Here is a 22,181-nt window from a genome sequence, read left to right on the forward strand (position 1 = left end):
GCGCAGTCTAAAAGGGGGAGGTGTCAGGCAAAATGTATTTTTGTCCGCGTTTTAAAAATGAGAGATGTCCTAAATTTCCACCCCCTGTCCATTTGTAAGACATAGAACTCAGTGCTTTCCCCCACATCAGGAATTTTTATTACCGCCATAAAATCTCAGCCCAAGAGAACAAGCATTCTGGCGTAAACTGGAAATTCCCTCCAAGATTCCATTGTTTAACTGCACAAACTTTTAATGTCAATTTTAATAATGCACATGACTGTCACAAACACAGGGACCACATTTTTGAGATGTTCACCTTTCTCCAATTGTGATGGTATGGTTTTCGTGGCTTTGAGACCACCATGAGCCTGGGAAATGGATTCTGAGCTTCTGAGCATCATAGAGATATCATATTTGATATCCATCTTCATGAATATTGGTGACGGCAAACATGATGTCTCCATCTTGGATGTGGGACCCCCCACCCCAAGATATGAAATCTGAAGGATTTCTATGTCTTATGCAGCTGGGTGGGTTCACAAAACCGAGCCCCCATGTGAGGTAAATAACAGGGGTGTCTCCCAATGTTTTGGCCCCTTACTAAAAACCAGAGCGGCCATTTTAAGTCATTCTTGCCAGGGACGTCAGACGCATGCACACCTCGCTGCGTGGAAGAATCACATCTAATTTCCGGGGAGCCGTCCCCCCCACAGAATCTGAGACCATCACCTCGTGGCGCAGGTTTTGCTATCACTTATCCCTTTTATTTTAATAACTGTTTTATGCATATATGTAAATTGTCTCATTTATAATATCTTGTATATCTTTTGTAAACACTGCCCACTTTCGGGAGTAAATCATTATTATTTACCAGCTTCGTTCTTCTTGTCTTATGTCGAGCAAACACGTTCCTCACCCGCTAATTCACGTTACCTAACGGGTACCCGATCCACCTGTTAAGCGATCGGTGGTGGCAGTATACCAGTATTTATGTGATATTGTGGTTTGAGGGGGGCTGGACGGAGGTATATATACGTTCCTGGAAGGAACTGGTGGTATATATATGTCCTGTCACATCACGTGCCACAATAGTCGACATAAATTAGAGCAGCTGCACCTGTGCTTATCCTCAGTCAATACCGGGCTTGACCAGCAGGATAAGGTGGCGCCAGAGGGCTGCAAGGTCTGACCAAGTGTGTTTTCCTGACACTGCTTCTTCTCCATCTGGTCAGACCTTCATGTCCACATCTCCCAGACACGACTCGTCTTGTCACGATGAGCACCAAAGCCTTAAAAATAACATGGTCACATATATTGTATAGATACATGTGTCTCCCCCACACTGCGCCCGTGAATACAGATATGTTCCCCCCTCCAATTAATATACTATTAGCCACTTAGTAATCAAAATATAAAGTGATAATCAGCACTGTGCCCCCCTTTAACTATAATCTCCACCAGCCAATAATATAAATTATTCAGTTTCTGTGACTCTCCTCGATTAACTGTAAGACTATGTGCACACGGAAAATATACAAGGCTTTACAGTACAAGCAAAGTGAAACCCCCATCATTGCTCTCTCTGGGCACCCCCGTCATTGCTCTTTCCGGGCTCCCCCGTCATTGCTCTCTCCCAGCACCCCCGTCATTGCTCTTTCCCAGCACCCCCGTCATTGCTCTCCCCCAGCACCCCCGTCATTGCTCTCTCCCAGCACCCCCGTCATTGCTCTCTCCCAGCACCCCCGTCATTGCTCTCTCCGGGCACCCCCGTCATTGCTCTTTCCGGGCACCCCCGTCATTGCTCTCTCCCAGCACCCCCGTCATTGCTCTCCCCATCCCCATCATTGCTTTCGCCATCCCCATCATTGCTCTCCCCATCCTCATTATTGCTCTTCCCATCCCCACCATCCTCATCATTACTCTCCCCATCCCCACCATCCTCATCATTGCTCTCCCCAGCCACATCATTGTTCTCCCCAGCCCCATCATTGCTCTCCCCATCGCCACCTTCCCCATCATTGCTCTCCCCATCGCCACCATCCCCATCATTGCTCTCCCCCACCTCCCCCTGTTCCTTTCCCCAGCATTTCAGTAAAAAGAAAAACAGAAAAAACAACTTCTCAGCCCGCTCCCCTGCAGCATCCTCATTGCCGTCAACTTTTTCCCTGACCCAGGAGCGCGCTGCATGATGATGTCATCAAGCTGCGTGCGTCTGTGTCAGGGAGGAAGCAGAGGACGGATCCCTCAGCTCCGCTGCCATTTTCCTCCTGTCAGCAGCAGAGCTGCAGGGATCGCTCCCTGCCCACCGCGTGTGATGAGGGCAATCTGGCCTCCCGGAGCTTCGGGCTCTGAGAAGCAGGCCAGATTGACCTCAATATTAGCCGCCCGGCAAGGGCCCCTCTGACTCTCCAGGTCCCGGACTTTCATGGGGCCCCCCCCGGCTCACGGGCCCCATAGCAGTCGCGTGGCCTGCCGCCATTGGTGGTAAGCCACTGGTCCTTGGGTTGATATGCACTTGTCGGACCCAAGCACATTCATCTCTGAGACACAGAACCCGTCTCCTTCCTGAGCGGTATGATGGCTGGACATTCCCATCTTGTTTGTACTTGCTTATAATTGTTTGTACAGATGAATGAGGCACCTTCAGGTATCTTCAAATTGTACCCAAGGATGAGCCAGACTTGTGCAAGTCCACAATTCTCTTCCTGATATCTTGGCTGATTTCTTTAGACTTTCCCATGATGATACACAAAGAAGCAGTGTGTTTCAGGTGTGCATTAAAATATATCCTCAGGTGTGTCTCTAATTAACTCAAATGTTGCCAAAAAAACTATCAGTATCTTACAAACATGTGACATTATCATATGGGCAGTCCAGAATTGTTTAAAGGCAGAGTAATCTTAGTGTATGTAAACTTTTGACTTTGCAGTAAGTAATAAAAATGCCTTAAACATTCTCTCTCTTTCATTATTCTGGCATTTGACAAATATTAAAAATTATGACCTGAAACGGGAAAGGTTTATTCTGATTTCATGTCAGATATTGAGAAAAACCTGCAGATGTGTCTTTTTAAATAGTGTATGTAAACTTCTGGTTTCAACTGTACATATAGTAGGATTTCAGCTCTTTGTTAGCCGTTTGGATACGCACAGGGTTTTTATATCAAAACAGCATAAAGTTTATTGTCCATCATAAGCTTTACGGCTGCAAAATGAAGCCAGCCTTTCTCCAGTACAAGTGAATAACATGAACAGTTCTTCCTTCAGACACAATGAATCAAGGTAAATGTAGCTTCTTCACCAATCTCATTATTTCAGACAGTAGCAGCTGAAGCAGTTTTAAATGCGTTCACCAGACAAACACTTCTGTGATCGGCGCCAGCCCAAATCCACTCTGCTGAGCTAACCCACCTGCTGTTATTAGGCCTGTAAGCCCCGAGATGGATTATAAGAACAACCTCTCCCACCCAGACTGTTTTGGTTGCTCCTAAATCCTGGACCCTAAATCCAGTTGAACTAAAACTCTCTCAGTAATTGGTACAGACTTTACATTATCAAGGCCATCCACCTCAGTGACACATATCTGCCATACAAGACCCTAGATACTGCTTTCTTATATAACATATATCAATCCATTGGGCATGCCAGACAATAAATTGCCTTGTGGATGAGCCTGTTATACACAGACAAGCAAAAGGGTAACAATGTTTTGAACATTTGAGTTTCAGGCTCCACATCTCACCATCCACTGCTGCTTCCAATGTGAGACTCCCATCACTTTATAGAAAATCATCTTCTCTATCTCATACAGAAATTTGACTTGCAGCTATTTAGCATATGATTATTTATGCAGATTCTTGTCATGTCACAGCATTGTTACTATTTTGCTCCTGGTGGTGGAAAAATATTTTTCTTCCTGTAAACTACAAATTACAACCTGCTCTCACATTCCCTCATAGCTCAGTGTGTTATTAGGTTGATTCCCAAGGGAAAGGTCACTGATTCAAATGGAGGAGCAGTCATGAACAGGATTTCTCTCGGCCAAGAAAATTGTGAAAATGCATCATGTGAGAGACGACATCGGGGAGATCACGCAATATCTCAGCGTGCCGTCACTGTGTCACAGATTTCGTCCGGAATCGCGAGCACATGATCCAGACTACTCACTATGGGGGTATCGACCAGTGAGAGTTTGGCGTCACACATCCGGATTCCAATGCCTGGAATATGTGTACACGCCCCTTACTGTCACTGTCAGCTTCACGATAGCCCGATTATTATTATTCTCTGTCACTACCATCCAGATTTGAAATATAATACAGGCCTGGGCGGACACCTGCGTTCTGATAGCGTATATGGCTTCAGGGGAGGGAATGATTACAGCACAAAAGAAACAGAACTATTACATTTTATATTTAATCCAAAAGGGAGGTAGTGTTTTGAAAAATATACAGAGATTTTACAAAGGAGACATTACAATACAGAATATACAGTTACATAAAATAATAATGATTAAAGGAGAAACTTACTCTATAAATATCGCTGCGACAATTCAATATAGCCGGACGGGAGCTATCCTTATGACCATTCCGCGGAACGTGACCCCTTGCTTATGATACATAAGCTCCCTGCAATGAGTATTGATCAATCTTCCATCGGCTCTCTTATGCCGAAGGGGGAGATCTGCCCACACCCCCCTGTGATGACATCATGTGGGCTCGGCTCCACCCTTAATGTTTGTATTAAAAATCTGTTTTTTGGGATAACATCGCTGGTTGATCCCAGAAACCCAAAAGTGGTACCATAATTTCTATTATGATTTTACCTTCATTTAGAGACCACACATCGCATAGTTGCAGTCTGCTATTCTGGTGTTTTTTTGCTACAGCTCCACTGAGCATTTTTCAGCGACAGAAAAATATCCTTATCGTTCCCTAGCTAACCCTGCCCCTAAAAATATGGGTCCCATCATTACCGGATGTATGGAACTTTAGTTTTTTTTTCATCTCACTGTAAATTATCGCAGGCCTGCGTCAGTGGGAAATACATTTGCATTTTAATTAGATTGTAAAACTTCTTGGCTGGCATTTGTTTGTGTAACCTATTTTGGCTGTGGATGATAATTTGCAGGGAGACACTGTAGATTGTCATCTCTGGACAAATATTATAGGAGAGGGGCTTGGGAGAAGTGGCACTGGCTAATATTCTCTTAATATCTCACTGACACAGGGTAAGTTAAGGGCCAGCGAGGGGTTAGGCACATGATCGCGCACTGGGGCAATGACCCAACTAAGGATGATAGGGAGTGCAGGGATCTGACTCGGGTTTATGTTAGGAGGTGACCCCTCTCCCTTCTCCCTATCGCCAGGGTCTTCCTTGTACATCTTCCCTTCTATTCCCCTCATGTTGCGCTGCACGGTGGGAATCCTCTCGCCGCGAGCGTGACAGAAAAAAGGGGATAATTGATTGAGAAATTGAAGGAACTGTCAAGATCGGTGGAGGAAGCCTGATGATATGGGGTTGCTTCACAGCCAAAGACGTTGGATACTTGACCAGGATTGATGGTGGTCTCAATGCTGAGCTATATGTGATTGTCCTACAAGATGAGTTACTTCGTACACTTGGGTACTATAGGTATAGGTATAGTGTTCCAGTAAGACAACGACCCAAAGCATACGCGAAGATTGGAGAAGAAATGGTTCAATGACAATGTAGTAGAGGTGCTGGATTGGCCCCAGACTTCAACCCAATCCGACACTTGTGGGTAGAGTTGAAGAAAAAAACGGTATACATACCAAAGTGAGGCGACCGGTATGCACCAACTATGGGAAAGTGTAGAAGAGACCTGGGATCAGATTTCAGTGGAGACATGTTTGAATCTGATCGAGAGCAAGAACGATTCAGGCAGTGGTGAAAGCCAAATGGTGGATTTATAAAATATTAACAAAATAATAAAAATTAAAATTTAGATTTTTAGAAGCAAAACAGTAACAATGCAGTGACATGACGAGAATCTGCATAACTAATCATATGCTAAATAGATACAAGTCAAATTTACGTATGAGATAGCCAAGATGATTGTCTATAAAATAATGGGAGTCTCACGCTGGAAGCAATAGAGGATGGTGAGATGTGGAGCCAGAAAGCCAGAAGTTCAGAAGATTGTTATCCTTTTGCTCACCAGTGTATGTTGTTTGAGATGGTAGGTTTCATTAAATGCATCTGTAAAGAGTTAGAATCTGCCAGGCTTTGCCCATCTCGCATGGAGAGGACCCAGGGTCCCTTGTCTTTGTCTCAGCCTCCTTCCATTTAAAGTGACTACCTACCAGAAGGTTTGAGATTGATGTTCCCTTGCGGTGACCTGAAGTAGCTCTTGTTGTCAAGTGGTCCTTCAAGTCTGGGTCTGATCTTAGAATTGCCTAGTGTTTGTCAAGTACAATTATCATGTCTTCACAACTTTCATGGTACTCAGTGACAAATCTGCTGATTTCTGGGGGCTTTCCTTTTGTTGTTTTTATTTTTAGGGGATAATTTCAATCCTTCCTAAGGGCACCAGTGCATGCTCCCTATCTCTTGTAGTTTATTAGTTCTATGGTTCGTAGTTTGAAAGCCGAGAAGGTTGAGCAGTTCCATTGGAAACAGAGAACTTCCCTTTAGGGATTGGCCTGATTATATTAATCGAATGCAAACTTTGAGCATCCAATAAACCTTTAGTGCTGGTCTCCATTCTATAGAGATCGGTCTGGGTATAATTATGCCAATATCTAGAAATTGTGATATCCAAAAAGGGGATGGAGTCTCGATGTGAAGATAGCGTCAGTTTCAAGATTAAAATGTTAATAATCAAAGTATTCACAAATTACTGCATGTCTGATTCTGTCCCATTCCACGTAATCATTATATCATCACTATAACGTTTCCAGGTGGCGACTTTATCAATAAACCTGGGCATCTGGTCAGCAAAAACTAGGCTCTGTTCACACCAGCCCTCATCATGGGATGAGGAAGATGTGCAGCATCACAACCTCCGCCAGGTCTGCAAGCAGTTGGTGCCATCTCAGAGTATTGCCTTCCCGTTCTTGGAGAACCTGCGTTCTCTCTCTGGTGTAGGAAGATCAAATACAAGTTTCCTTAATTCTTCATCTAACCACTGATTAGCTTGTCCGTCAGAATATCGATACCAGAGAAGAGGGGTCTACCAGGGGGATTCTCCTTGTTCTTGTGGACTTTATATAAAAGGTTGCTACCCTCGGGCTGTAACTAACAGTCCATCTCACTCTTATATATAGCGCCCTTCTCAAGTCCCCGGAGTATAATGTTGGTATATTCCTTCAGAAACTGGTTTGGGACCCCCAAAGGGGTTTATAGCAGTTTTTAGCAATTGTTTTTTTCTCTTCACGTACGTATTGTTCCTCACCCCAAATCACAATGTTCCCACCTTTGTCTGATTGTTTGAATGCTACGTTGTCCCGCTCTCTCATTTCTGCAATTTCCCGTCTCTCATCAGACTCGTAACAGGAGACCCACTTGTCTTCTGGCAGAGCTAATATCTCCTCCGTAACTTTTTCTATGAAGACTTTCACCACCGGGCAGGGCTTGGAGGATGGCATAGTGGTCGGCTTAGGTTTAAGGATCTTCTTTTTCCAACGTGGTGCTTGGCTATATTCATCTACATGACTCTCTGCCAAGTCTAAATCATCATATTGTAATTCCTCCAAATCCTGGCCAGATAATAGGTGAGATGTTCCTCCATCTTGGTTATGATGAACAAGTATTTTCTTGTAGACAAGTTTGTGACCCAACAAGTGAAGGTCCTTAATAACATTACATTTATTCATATGTGTTGGAAGACAAAAATTGAGACTCTTTTTGAGAACTTTTGCTTGTGATCATGGCCCCCTATATTAACCAGCTCTTGTCCACCATGTTTCCGATTTTCCCAGGTTGCTTTTCTTTGTGTTGCTGTAATGGAATCGCCACAATGGCCGACGAGGACACGACTTCCCCCGCTGTCCCGACACCCCACCGCCTTGTCTTCTGGTATGTGATGTCAGTCCTGTGATGTCATCATTAGGCTCGGGCTGCTCACATTATAGAGAATCTGTCAGTGATGATGTAATCAGAGATGCCTCCTGCTGTGTCTGCGCCACACTCGCTGTCTTCTGCTGAGCAGCCTGAGCCTTGTGAAGTAGTAGTGGATGATGTGAGCAATGACATTTCTCTCTCACTCTGGCAGGACACCGGAACGGTGGCGACCGATCTCCAGCTGGCAGGGAGCTGCGGCGTCTCCTCACCCAGGTGCTGCCATCGTCTGCTCGGTGTGCTCCGGGTGACATATATACCCTGACCACAGCACTGGTCCAGTTTCTGTCGGGGTCGGACTGTAGCCGGTCCTGGTGGCTGGAGCTGCTTGACGTTCTCCGGCTCCTGCACCCTTTCCGGGATGTTTTGGCGAGTGAACGTGGGCACCTTTTGCCATCTGTGGAGCAGCTGAACCGAAAGTATGAACGACAGAGGCTCCTCCTCAGCGACTTGGACGTCCCTGGAGCGCTGCGCACTGCCTTTCCCCCCGACACCTCGGCCCTGTACAGACTACCCTGCGACCTAGAGAAGCGTTACCGAGCCCAACAGTCCCCCATCTATGTACATGAACTGGCGCATTACGTGGGAGATGTTGGAGCCGAGCTGGCGGCTGTGGAGTCCATATGGCAATGTGGCCATAAAAGTGTTGCCCGGGCCCTCCGCACAGAGCTCCCGGTGATTGTCCGCCCTGACACAGATCCCAGGACCCACTCCAGGTGAGGAACCACTGCTCCATAGGGATGTGGTTGGGTGGTGGTTGGTAGGATGGGTTGAAGAAAGATCAGAGCAGCAAGACAGTGCACCACATGTCATCCGTGCACCACATATCATCCATGCACCACATGTCATCCGTGCACCACATGTCATCCGTGCACCACATATCATCCATGCACCACATGTCATCCGTGCACCACATGTCATCCGTGCACCACATGTCATCCGTGCACCACATATCATCCATGCACCACATGTCATCCGTGCACCACATATCATCCATGCACCACATGTCATCCGTGCACCACATGTCATCCATGCACCACATGTCATCCGTGCACCACATATCATCCATGCACCACATGTCATCCGTGCACCACATGTCATCCGTGCACCACATATCATCCATGCACCACATGTCATCCGTGCACCACATGTCATCCGTGCACCACATGTCATCCGTGCACCACATATCATCCATGCACCACATGTCATCCGTGCACCACATGTCATCCGTGCGCCACATGTCATCCTTGTGCCACATGTCATCCATGCACCACATGTCATCCATGTGCCACATGTCAGCAGCACAGATGTGAGAGGAGTATGGTGAACCCCCCTATTCACCCCATCCTTCCACTGATGATCCACGAGGCTGGTGCTGCTTTTTTGTGCTGCATAATCATCAGCGCTCAGACACTGGGGAACATGAACTGTGGGACATACAGCAACCAATATCTGCATCATCACAGCATGGAAGATACAGGGAAGAACTGCCACAAACACCTGAGCAGTCACACAATCCACTCTAGAGAGGAACTACACACATCAGCAAGCCTCCTCGGCACAGTCCCCTGCAGAAGCCTGCAGCTTTTGGACACTTATTTTTATAGTCAGTCGTTTAGCTGTCTTACACTTGCAGATAATTGTCCTCCTTCTAGACTGGGAACATACTACACATCTTCTACTCGTGTGGCTAAATTCTGTCCATTGTCATCAGGGCAGATGAGGACTTCATGTCCCATAATTTCTGCCATTATTCTGCCTCTGTCACCAGGATTGCGTACTTGCTATTTAACCCCTTCCTGAGATTGGAGGTAAGAACGTAGTGTTGGGTCTACATGCATGGTGCGGGCTCAGAGGCCGAGTTACACCACTGTCTCCTGCTGCTGTTAACCATTTATATGGTGCTGTCAGTCATGGGGAGCGGAGCTATTGACAGTGTGCGCATGTAGTGGCTCCCACTAGTTCTCCATGACAGGATTGCAGGTGTCCATGAGTTGTTTCGGCAGCCATAGGCTTATTGAGAACCCCCATCACTCCCAGCTTAGTCCTCCCATAGGAACGTTGTAATTTTGACTATATACAGGAGTGGCGTCGTATGACGGTATATAAAACAAGCAATCAGCAGGTTATGTCCATAAGGAACTAAAAAATAAAGTAAAAAAGAAATCTAAAGTATAAAAAAATTACATCTCTGCCCCCTTTTTCATCTTTTAAAAATAAGGATCAAAACAATCAGCGTGTGCCAGGAAAATGGGCAACAAAATAATTTTTATTGCTTACAAATGTCCAATTTCTTTTTTCCTGAAATAAAAAACGCTGCTGGTTTTGAATCGCCAAAATCATTTTGCCGCACAATGAATGACATGAGCTCCAGAACCTGTTGTGTGGTGGGCTCTGCGGTTTTCTCGCCGTTTCTCTGCACTCACACCTTCACTACGTTATGTGGTAAAATCCATTGAATGACAACGCGTCACGCAAAATAACAAGCGCTCGCGCCGCCGCGGTGATGGGAACATGAAAACTTTAGAAACAATTATGGTTCTGGGAAGACAGGGAGGAAAAACCAACGTGCGAAAAGTGAAGTGTCCACGATAGGAAGGGGTTAAAGACAAAAAGCAAAGCCACAATAAGAGGAAATTCCCCCAAAATTCAAGAAAATGGAGTGCTCTTAGATAGTACTGGGCAGCCCGCCTAACCGAATAGTATGGGCGTAACCGATAGGCTGTAAGCCAGACACTGTGCACTACTCACGTGTGAACAACACCCTATACAAGACATCTTTGTGTGCAATTTTAATACTAAGCAATCACCCCCTCCATGAACTGGTAGGTTGTGAGTGATTGTATCATCAGGATTTTGCACATCTTTAACATGTGGGTTTGCTGTATCCTGGTAGTGCATTTTGAGACCATGGCAGGTAAACGAAGGTGTTAAAGAGCATGAGCCGATCACTGCAGACGTTACCAATCACTACAGGCGTTACCAGTCACTACAGGCGTTACCAATCACTGCAGGCGTTACCGATCACTGCAGACGTTACCGATCACTGCAGACGTTACCAGTCACTACAGGCGTTACCGATCACTGCAGACGTTACCGATCACTGCAGACGTTACCAGTCACTACAGGCGTTACCGATCACTGCAGACGTTACCGATCACTGCAGACGTTACCGATCACTGCAGACGTTACCAGTCACTACAGGCGTTACCGATCACTGCAGACGTTACCGATCACTGCAGACGTTACCAGTCACTACAGGCGTTACCGATCACTACAGGCGTTACCGATCACTGCAGACGTTACCAGTCACTACAGGCGTTACCGATCACTGCAGACGTCACCAGTAACTACAGGTGTTACCGATCACTACAGGCGTTACCAGTCACTACAGGCGTTACCAATCACTGCAGGCGTTACCGATCACTGCAGACGTTACCAATCACTGCAGGCGTTACCGATCACTGCAGACGTTACCAGTCACTACAGGCGTCACCAGTAACTACAGGCGTTACCGATCACTACAGGCGTCACCAGTAACTACAGGCGTCACCAGTAACTACAGGCGTTACCGATCACTACAGGCGTTACCGATCACTGCAGACGTTACCAGTCACTACAGGCGTCACCAGTAACTACAGGCGTTACCGATCACTACAGGCGTTACTGATCACTACAGGCGTTACCGATCACTACAGGCGTTACCAGTCACTACAGGCGTTACCGATCACTACAGGCGTCACCAGTAACTACAGGCGTTACCGATCACTACAGGCGTTACCAGTCACTACAGGCGTCACCAGTAACTACAGGCGTTACCGATCACTACAGGCGTTACCGATCACTACAGGCGTTACCAGTCACTACAGGCGTCACCAGTAACTACAGGCGTTACCGATCACTACAGGCGTTACCGATCACTACAGGCGTCACCAGTAACTACAGGCGTTACCGATCACTACAGGCGTTACCAGTCACTACAGGCGTCACCAGTAACTACAGGCGTTACCGATCACTACAGGCGTTACCGATCACTACAGGCGTTACCAGTCACTACAGGCGTCACCAGTAACTACAGGCGTTACCGATCACTACAGGCGTTACTGATCACTACAGGGGTTACCGATCACTACAGGCGTTACCGATCACTTTAGGCGTCACCAGTAACTACAGGCGTTACCAGTCACTACAGCCGTTACCAGTCACTACATCCGTTACCGATCACTACAGACGTTACCGATCACTACAGGCATCACCAGTAACTACAGGCGTTACCAGTAACTACAGGCGCTACCAGTCACTACAGGCTTTACCAGTCACTACAGGTGTTACCGATCACTACAGGCGTTACCGATCACTGTAGGCGTTACCGATCACTGCAGGCGTTACCAGTCACTACAGGCGTTACCAGTCACTACAGGCGTCACCAGTAACTACAGGCGTTACTGATCACTACAGGGGTTACCGATCACTACAGGCGTTACCGATCACTTTAGGCGTCACCAGTAACTACAGGCGTTACCAGTCACTACAGCCGTTACCAGTCACTACATCCGTTACCGATCACTACAGACGTTACCGATCACTACAGGCATCACCAGTAACTACAGGCGTTACCAGTAACTACAGGCGCTACCAGTCACTACAGGCGTTACCAGTCACTACAGGTGTTACCGATCACTACAGGGGTTACTGATCACTACAGGCGTTACCGATGACTACAGGCGTTACCAGTCACTACAGGCGTTACCGATCACTACAGGCGTTACCAGTCACTACAGGCGTCACCAGTAACTACAGGCGTTACCGATCACTACAGGCGTTACCGATCACTACAGGCGTTACCAATCACTGCAGGCGTTACCAGTCACTACAGGCGTTACCAGTCACTACAGGCGTTACCAATCACTACAGGCGTTACCAGTCACTACAGGCGTAACCAATCACTGCAGGCGTTACCAGTCACTACAGGCGTTACCAGTCACTACAGGCGTTACCAATCACTACAGGCGTTACCAGTCACTACAGGCGTTACCAATCACTGCAGGCGTTACCGATCACTGCAGACGTTACCGATCACTGCAGACGTTACCAGTCACTACAGGCGTTACCGATCACTGCAGACGTTACCGATCACTACAGGCGTTACCAGTCACTACAGGTGTTACCGATCACTGCAGACGTTACCAATCACTGCAGACGTTACCAGTCACTACAGGCGTTACCGATCACTGCAGACGTCACCAGTAACTACAGGCGTTACCGATCACTACAGGCGTTACCAGTCACTACAGGCGTTACCAATCACTGCAGGCGTTACCGATCACTGCAGACGTTACCAATCACTGCAGGCGTTACCGATCACTGCAGACGTTACCAGTCACTACAGGCGTTACCAGTCACTACAGGCGTCACCAGTAACTACAGGCGTTACCGATCACTACAGGCGTCACCAGTAACTACAGGCGTCACCAGTAACTACAGGCGTTACCGATCACTACAGGCGTTACCGATCACTGCAGACGTTACCAGTCACTACAGGCGTTACCGATCACTGCAGACGTCACCAGTAACTACAGGTGTTACCGATCACTACAGGCGTTACCAGTCACTACAGGCGTTACCAATCACTGCAGGCGTTACCGATCACTGCAGACGTTACCAATCACTGCAGGCGTTACCGATCACTGCAGACGTTACCAGTCACTACAGGCGTTACCAGTCACTACAGGCGTCACCAGTAACTACAGGCGTTACCGATCACTACAGGCGTCACCAGTAACTACAGGCGTTACCGATCACTACAGGCGTTACCGATCACTGCAGACGTTACCAGTCACTACAGGCGTCACCAGTAACTACAGGCGTTACCGATCACTACAGGCGTTACTGATCACTACAGGCGTTACCGATCACTACAGGCGTTACCAGTCACTACAGGCGTTACCGATCACTACAGGCGTCACCAGTAACTACAGGCGTTACCGATCACTACAGGCGTTACCAGTCACTACAGGCGTCACCAGTAACTACAGGCGTTACCTATCACTACAGGCGTTACCGATCACTACAGGCGTTACCAGTCACTACAGGCGTCACCAGTAACTACAGACGTTACCGATCACTACAGGCGTTACTGATCACTACAGGGGTTACCGATCACTACAGGCGTTACCGATCACTTTAGGCGTCACCAGTAACTACAGGCGTTACCAGTCACTACAGCCGTTACCAGTCACTACATCCGTTACCGATCACTACAGACGTTACCGATCACTACAGGCATCACCAGTAACTACAGGCGTTACCAGTAACTACAGGCGCTACCAGTCACTACAGGCGTTACCAGTCACTACAGGTGTTACCGATCACTACAGGCGTTACCGATCACTGTAGGCGTTACCGATCACTGCAGGCGTTACCAGTCACTACAGGCGTTACCAGTCACTACAGGCGTCACCAGTAACTACAGGCGTTACTGATCACTACAGGGGTTACCGATCACTACAGGCGTTACCGATCACTTTAGGCGTCACCAGTAACTACAGGCGTTACCAGTCACTACAGCCGTTACCAGTCACTACATCCGTTACCGATCACTACAGACGTTACCGATCACTACAGGCATCACCAGTAACTACAGGCGTTACCAGTAACTACAGGCGCTACCAGTCACTACAGGCGTTACCAGTCACTACAGGTGTTACCGATCACTACAGGGGTTACTGATCACTACAGGCGTTACCGATGACTACAGGCGTTACCAGTCACTACAGGCGTTACCGATCACTACAGGCGTTACCAGTCACTACAGGCGTCACCAGTAACTACAGGCGTTACCGATCACTACAGGCGTTACCGATCACTACAGGCGTTACCAGTCACTACAGGCGTCACCAGTAACTACAGGCGTTACCAATCACTACAGGCGTTACCAGTCACTACAGGCGTTACCGATCACTACAGGTGTTACTGATCACTACAGGCGTTACCAGTCACTACAGGCGTCACCAGTAACTACAGGCATTTCCGATCACTACAGGCGTTACCAGTCACTACAGGCGTCACCAGTAACTACAGGCTTTACCGATCACTACAGGCGTTACCGATCACTACAGGCGTTACCAGTCACTACAGGCGTCACCAGTAACTACAGGCGTTACCGATCACTACAGGCGTTACTGATCACTACAGGGGTTACCGATCACTACAGGCGTTACCGATCACTTTAGGCGTCACCAGTAACTACAGGCGTTACCAGTCACTACAGCCGTTACCAATCACTACATCCGTCACCGATCACTACAGACGTTACCGATCACTACAGGCATCACCAGTAACTACAGGCGTTACCAGTAACTACAGGTGCTACCAGTCACTACAGGCGTTACCAGTCACTACAGGTGTTACCGATCACTACAGGCGTTACCGATCACTGTAGGCGTTACCGATCACTGCAGGCGTTACCAGTCACTACAGGCGTTACCAGTCACTACAGGCGTCACCAGTAACTACAGGCGTTACTGATCACTACAGGGGTTACCGATCACTACAGGCGTTACCAGTAACTACAGGCGTTACCAGTCACTACAGACGTCACCAGTAACTACAGGCGTTACTGATCACTACAGGGGTTACTGATCACTACAGGCGTTACCGATCACTTTAGGCGTCACCAGTAACTACAGGCGTTACCAGTCACTACAGCCGTTACCAGTCACTACATCCGTTACCGATCACTACAGACGTTACCGATCACTACAGGCATCACCAGTAACTACAGGCGTTACCAGTAACTACAGGCGCTACCAGTCACTACAGGCGTTACCAGTCACTACAGGTGTTACCGATCACTACAGGGGTTACTGATCACTACAGGCGTTACCGATGACTACAGGCGTTACCAGTCACTACAGGCTTTACCAATCACTACAGGCGTTACTGATCACTACAGCCATTACCGATCACTACAGATATTACCGATCACTACAGACGTTACCGATCACTACAAGCGTCACCAGTAACTACAGACGTTACCAGTCACTACAGACGTCACCAGTAACTACAGGCGTTACTGATCACTACAGGGGTTACTGATCACTACAGGCGTTACCGATCACTTTAGGCGTCACCAGTAACTACAGGCGTTACCAGTCACTACAGCCGTTACCAGTCACTACATCCGTTACCGATCACTACAGACATTACCGATCACTACAGGCATCACCAGTAACTACAGGCGTTACCAGTAACTACAGGCGCTACCAGTCACTACAGGCGTTACCAGTCACTACAGGTGTTACCGATCACTACAGGGGTTACTGATCACTACAGGCGTTACCGATGACTACAGGCGTTACCAGTCACTACAGGCTTTACCAATCACTACAGGCGTTACTGATCACTACAGCCATTACCGATCACTACAGATATTACCGATCACTACAGACGTTACCGATCACTACAAGCGTCACCAGTAACTACAGACGTTACCAGTCACTACAGACGTCACCAGTAACTACAGGCGTTACTGATCACTACAGGGGTTACTGATCACTACAGGCGTTACCGATCACTTTAGGCGTCACCAGTAACTACAGGCGTTACCAGTCACTACAGCCGTTACCAGTCACTACATCCGTTACCGATCACTACAGACATTACCGATCACTACAGGCATCACCAGTAACTACAGGCGTTACCAGTAACTACAGGCGCTACCAGTCACTACAGGCGTTACCAGTCACTACAGGTGTTACCGATCACTACAGGGGTTACTGATCACTACAGGCGTTACCGATGACTACAGGCGTTACCAGTCACTACAGGCTTTACCAATCACTACAGGCGTTACTGATCACTACAGCCATTACGATCACTACAGACATTACCGATCACTACAGACGTTACCGATCACTACAAGCGTCACCAGTAACTACAGACGTTACTAGTCACTACAGGTGTTACCAATCACTACAGGCGTTACTGATCACTACAGGCGTTACCAGTCACTACAGTCATTACCGATCACTACAGGTGTTACCGATCACTACAGACGTTACTGATCACTACAGGTGTTACCAATCACTACAGGCGTTACTGATCACTACAGGCGTTACCAGTCACTACAGCCGTTACCGATCACTACAGACGTAACCGATCACTACAGACGTAACCGATCACTACAGACGTAACCGATCACTACAGGCGTCACCAGTAACTACAGGCGTTACCAGTAACTACAGGTGCTACCAGTCACTGCAGGCGTTACCAATCACTACAGGTGTTACCAGTTACTACAGGGGTTACTGATCACTACAGGCGTTACTGAAGCCTACAGGCGTTACCAGTCACTACAGGCTTTACTAATCACTACAGGCATTACTGATCACTACAGCCATTACCGATCACTACAGGCGTTACCGATCACTACAGACGTTACCGATCACTACAGGCGTCACCAGTAACTACAGGCGTTTCCAGTAACTACAGGCATTACCAGTCACTACAGGCATTACCAATCACTACAGGCGTTACTGATCACTACAGGCGTTACCGATGACTACATGCGTTACCAGTCACTACAGGCGTTACCAGTCACTACAGCTGTTACCGATCACTACAGACGTTACTGTTCACTAGAGGCGTTACCAATCACTACAGGCGTTACCAGTCACTACAGCCGTTACCGATCACTACAGGCGTTACCAATCACTACAGGCGTTACCGATGACTACAGGCTTTACCACCATTACTGGTGATGCCTGTAGTGATCGGTAATGGCTGTAGTGACTGGTAAGGCCTGTAGTGACTGGGAACGCCTGTAGTGCTCAGTAACGCTTGTAGTGATAGGTAACGCTTGTAGTGACTGTTAACGGCTGTAGTGACTGGTAATGGCTGTAGTGATCGGTAACACCTGTACACTGTGTTCCAAATTATTATGCAAATAATATTTTCTCCGATTTTCCCAAATTACCTATATGAATTGCAGTCATTGTAATTTTCCAGTCATATAACTATTCGAGGACAATTGAAAGGTTTTTGTACAAACTGCCGATGAGAACAGGATATTTAAAAAAAAATAAAAAGCTCAAACTGCCCTCAAAATGCATGTTCCAAATTATTATGCACAGCAGAGTTTTCAACCTTTTCATTTTAATAAAGAACAAAAAATGGTCATTTGTGAAATTATAAGCATTAGCCGGTTATTACACACTGAAATCAAACAGTTTTCAACTCAAAACTTTATTCTAGGTGATGTTACATTTGCACATAGGACCCCTTGTTCGAAAGGAGCTTCTGAACTCTCTCGTCCATTGAATTTGTCAGGTTTTGGATGGTTTCTGCTTCAATTGTTTTGCATGAGGACAGAATACCCTCCCAGAGCTGTTGCTTAGATGTGAACTGCCTCCCGCCATCATAGACACTCCTTTTAATGATGCTCCAAAGGTTCTGAATGGGGTAGAGGTCAGGGGAGCATGGGTGCCACACCATAAGTTTGTCCCCTTTTATGCCCATAGCAGCCAGAGATGCAGATGTGTTATGTGCAGCATGAGACGGGGCATTATCATGCATGAAATGATCTCCATGGTCCAGATGGATGGAGTGGAGGATGGCTGGTTGATGGACACCCCATGCAAACACGGCTACAGCGCCAACAAGGAGGAGGTGGAGTAATGTTTTGGGCTGGAATCATGGGGAGAGAGATTGTCGGCCCCTTTAGGATCCCTGAAGCGGTAAAGATGAACTCCATAATGTATGTTGAGTTTCTCAAACAGCACTTCCTTCCATGGTTCAAGAAGAAGAACCGTGTATTCCACAGCAAGATCATTTCATGCATGATAATGCCCCGTCTCATGCTGCACATAACACATCTGCATCTCTGGCTGCTATGGGCATAAAAGGGGACAAACTTATGGTGTGACCCCCATGCTCCCCTGACCTCAACCCCATTGAGAACCTCTGGAGCATCATCAAAAGGAGTGTCTATGATGGCGGGAGGCAGTTCACATCTAAGCAACAGCTCTGGGAGGGTATTCTGTCCTCATGCAAAACAATTGAAGCAGAAACCATCCAAAACCTGACAAATTCAATGGACGAGAGAGTTCAGAAGCTCCTTTCGAACAAGGGGTCCTATGTGCAAATGTAACATCACCTAGAATAAAGTTTTGAGTTGAAAACTGTTTGATTTCAGTGTGTAATAACCGGCTAATGCTTATAATTTCACAAATGACCATTTTTTGTCCTTTATTAAAATGAAAAGGTTGAAAACTCTGCTGTGCATAATAATCTGGAACATGCATTTTGAGGGCAGTTTGAGTTTTTTATTTTTTTTTTAAATATCCTGTTATCATCGGCAGATTATACAAAAACCTTTCAATTGTCTCTAATAGTTATTTGACTGGAAAATTACAATGACGGCAATTCATATAGGTAATTTGGGAAAATCTGAGAAAATATTATTTGCATAATAATTTGGAACACAGTGTAGTGACTGGTAACGCCTGTAGTTACTGGTAACGCCTGTAGTGATTGGTAACGCCTGTAGTGACTGGTGACGCCTGTAGTCATCGGTAACGCCTGTAGTGATTGGTAACGCCTGTAGTCATCGGTAACGTCTGTAGTGATCGGTAACAGCTGTAGTGACTGGTAACGCCTGTAGTCATCTGTAACGCCTGTAGTGATTGGTAACGCCTGTAGTGACTGGTAACGCCTGTAGTTACTGGTAACGCCTGTAGTGATTGGTAACGCCTGTAGTGACTAGTAACGCCTGTAGTGACTGGTAACGGCTGTAGTCATCGGTAACGTCTGTAGTGATCGGTAACAGCTGTAGTGACTGGTAACGCCTGTAGTCATCGGTAACGCCTGTAGTGATTGGTAACGCCTGTAGTGACTGGTAACGCCTGTAGTTACTGGTAACGCCTGTAGTGATTGGTAACGCCTGTAGTGACTGGTAACGCCTGTAGTGACTGGTAACTTACCAGTCACTACAGGCGTTACCAGTCACTACAGGCGTTACCAATCACTACAGGCATTACTGACGACTACAGGCGTTACCAGTCACTACAGGCGTTACCAATCACTACAGGCGTTACCGATGACTACAGGCATTACCAGTCACTACAGCTGTTACCGATCACTACAGACGTTACCGATCACTAGAGGCGTCACCAGTAACTACAGACGTTACCAGTCACTGCAGCCTTTACCGATCACTACAGGCGTTACCGATCACTACAGGCGTTACCGATGACTACAGGCTTTACCAGTCACTACAGGCGTTACCGATCACTACAGCCGTTACCGATCACTACAGACGTTACTGATCACTACAGCCATTACCAGATACTACAGGTGTTACCAGTCACTACAGCCGTTACCAGTCACTACAGCCATTATCAGTCACTACAGGCATTACCGATCACTGTAGGCGTTACTGATCACTACAGGCGTCACCAGTCACTACAAGCGTTACTGATCACTACATTATTGAAGGCTTCCTTCAGAGTTACAGTAGGTCCGTATGTTGGGCAGACCCAAAATTCTCACTGGTTACCCCTAACTCTGGAATATCAGATTCATGGGACACTACCGCCTCATCCCCCACAAGGACACAAAAAGGAAACTTCTCTGACTCTGCGTGTGGTGACAACTCATCAGGGTTAACTGCTTTCCTATCTGAACCAGCGAGCCCGGAACCCTTCCCCCACAGATCCCAAAATAAACAAAAGTCCCGGGATATAATAATAGGGTGCAAGAAGTCCTGAACGACGCCGACCTCGTGGGACTCAGTACCGTGGGCCGTTTTAATGTCCACTCTGGCCATAGGGTAGTCTTTAGCATCAACATGGATGCACCGTACACCAACTTTTTCCCCCGGGATCAGTTGGAGAGGAAGGGTGGCCCTCACAAGGGTCACCAGACTCCCGGAGTCTAGCAGTGCTGTTACCTGCAGTCCGTTCACCTTCACAGGACACTTGTGGCCCCTCGCTGGGTGGACAGTTCACACTGCAGGCCGGATATGCATAATATCATAGCTCCCAACCGTCCAGTATTCTGCGGGACTGTCCCGATTTCAGGGCTCAGTTCCGCGTCCCGTCACGGCTCAGCTCTTCTCCGGGGTTCTATTTATAGTCACCTCTCTGATGTCGGGGTGTAGCTCCTCCTCCTCGGGGGGCGGCGCTGCTCACTGGTCAGTGAATAAATTAAATTATATTACACTCAGATTTTTGTCCACACCCCAATCCACGCCCTGGCAGGAGGAGTTGTCAGAGGGGCGCTGGTAGTGAAAGAAATTCAGCAGACGGGCGAGACTGCAGAGTGCAGACCCAAATCCAGGACTGTCCGCTGTATCCTGGACAGTTGGGACTAGAGATGAGCGGATGGATTCCCGGGTCTCTGGTTCCGGTCAGTGCTACCTGGCTTCTGGAGGGAGGCCGCGAATCTCTTATCTTTCAGGGCAGCGAGACGTCATCTCTGCGCCCTGCTCATCTCTTGATGGGACCTGTAGATTATTTTTTGTTCCTTCATTCAAAATCGGAGGGGATTTTCTGAGGCCCTCAGTCCTGCAGATACGATCTCCTCTCCTCAGCAGTGAAGCATCTAGATTGGAGGCTAAAGTGAGGAGCACAAAAAATCCCCTCCGATCTAGACTCAACCTTACCGGGAGCCGTAATCAAATACGTGGGCGGCGCCAGCAGTGACTGAATGTGGGGCTGCCCATGACTGAATAGGAGGATCACACCCCTATGACTGACTACGAGCAGGGAGGACAGAGTGTATATAATGTTATAACATCATTCTACTACCATCGATTGTAATGGAAAAAGCTTCTTGGTGATGCACATCGCACATTGCGTCACTAGCAAAGCAATTGGGGCAGTGCACATAGCAACTAGGACGTGACAGGTTCCTCCAACCGCTTCCCAACCGCCCACTGTACATAAACGTCGGCGCTGCCTGGGCTCTGTGCAGCGCCGACATTTATAAATGGTCGGTGGTCCCGCAGCGCTCAGGACCCCCAGGGTCCTGCAAACGCTGTGGTTCCGGTGCAGAGCGACAGCTCTGACATGTGACATCGTGGGCACCTGATTGGATCAGATCCCCATGATGTTAACC

At 47.5% G+C, this 22,181-nt stretch overlaps 1 protein-coding gene across 1 annotated transcript in view; it reads left to right on the plus strand.

The window, feature by feature from the left end:
- The window catches only part of DNHD1 (dynein heavy chain domain 1), a 552,395-nt gene that overhangs the window by 41,855 nt on the left and 488,359 nt on the right, over nt 1–22,181 (plus strand). The window contains exons 2-3 of the mRNA XM_073661200.1: nt 7,925–8,021; nt 8,218–8,779. Of these exons, the coding sequence (XP_073517301.1) occupies nt 7,949–8,021; nt 8,218–8,779 (635 nt within the window). The 5' untranslated portion in view covers nt 7,925–7,948. The remainder of the gene's footprint in view (nt 1–7,924; nt 8,022–8,217; nt 8,780–22,181) is intronic.

Source organism: Phyllobates terribilis, unplaced genomic scaffold, assembly GCF_046119375.1.
Source record: "Phyllobates terribilis strain yellow unplaced genomic scaffold, ASM4611937v1 Scaffold_2__4_contigs__length_985480577, whole genome shotgun sequence".
NCBI classification, from domain to species: Eukaryota; Metazoa; Chordata; class Amphibia; order Anura; family Dendrobatidae; genus Phyllobates; species Phyllobates terribilis.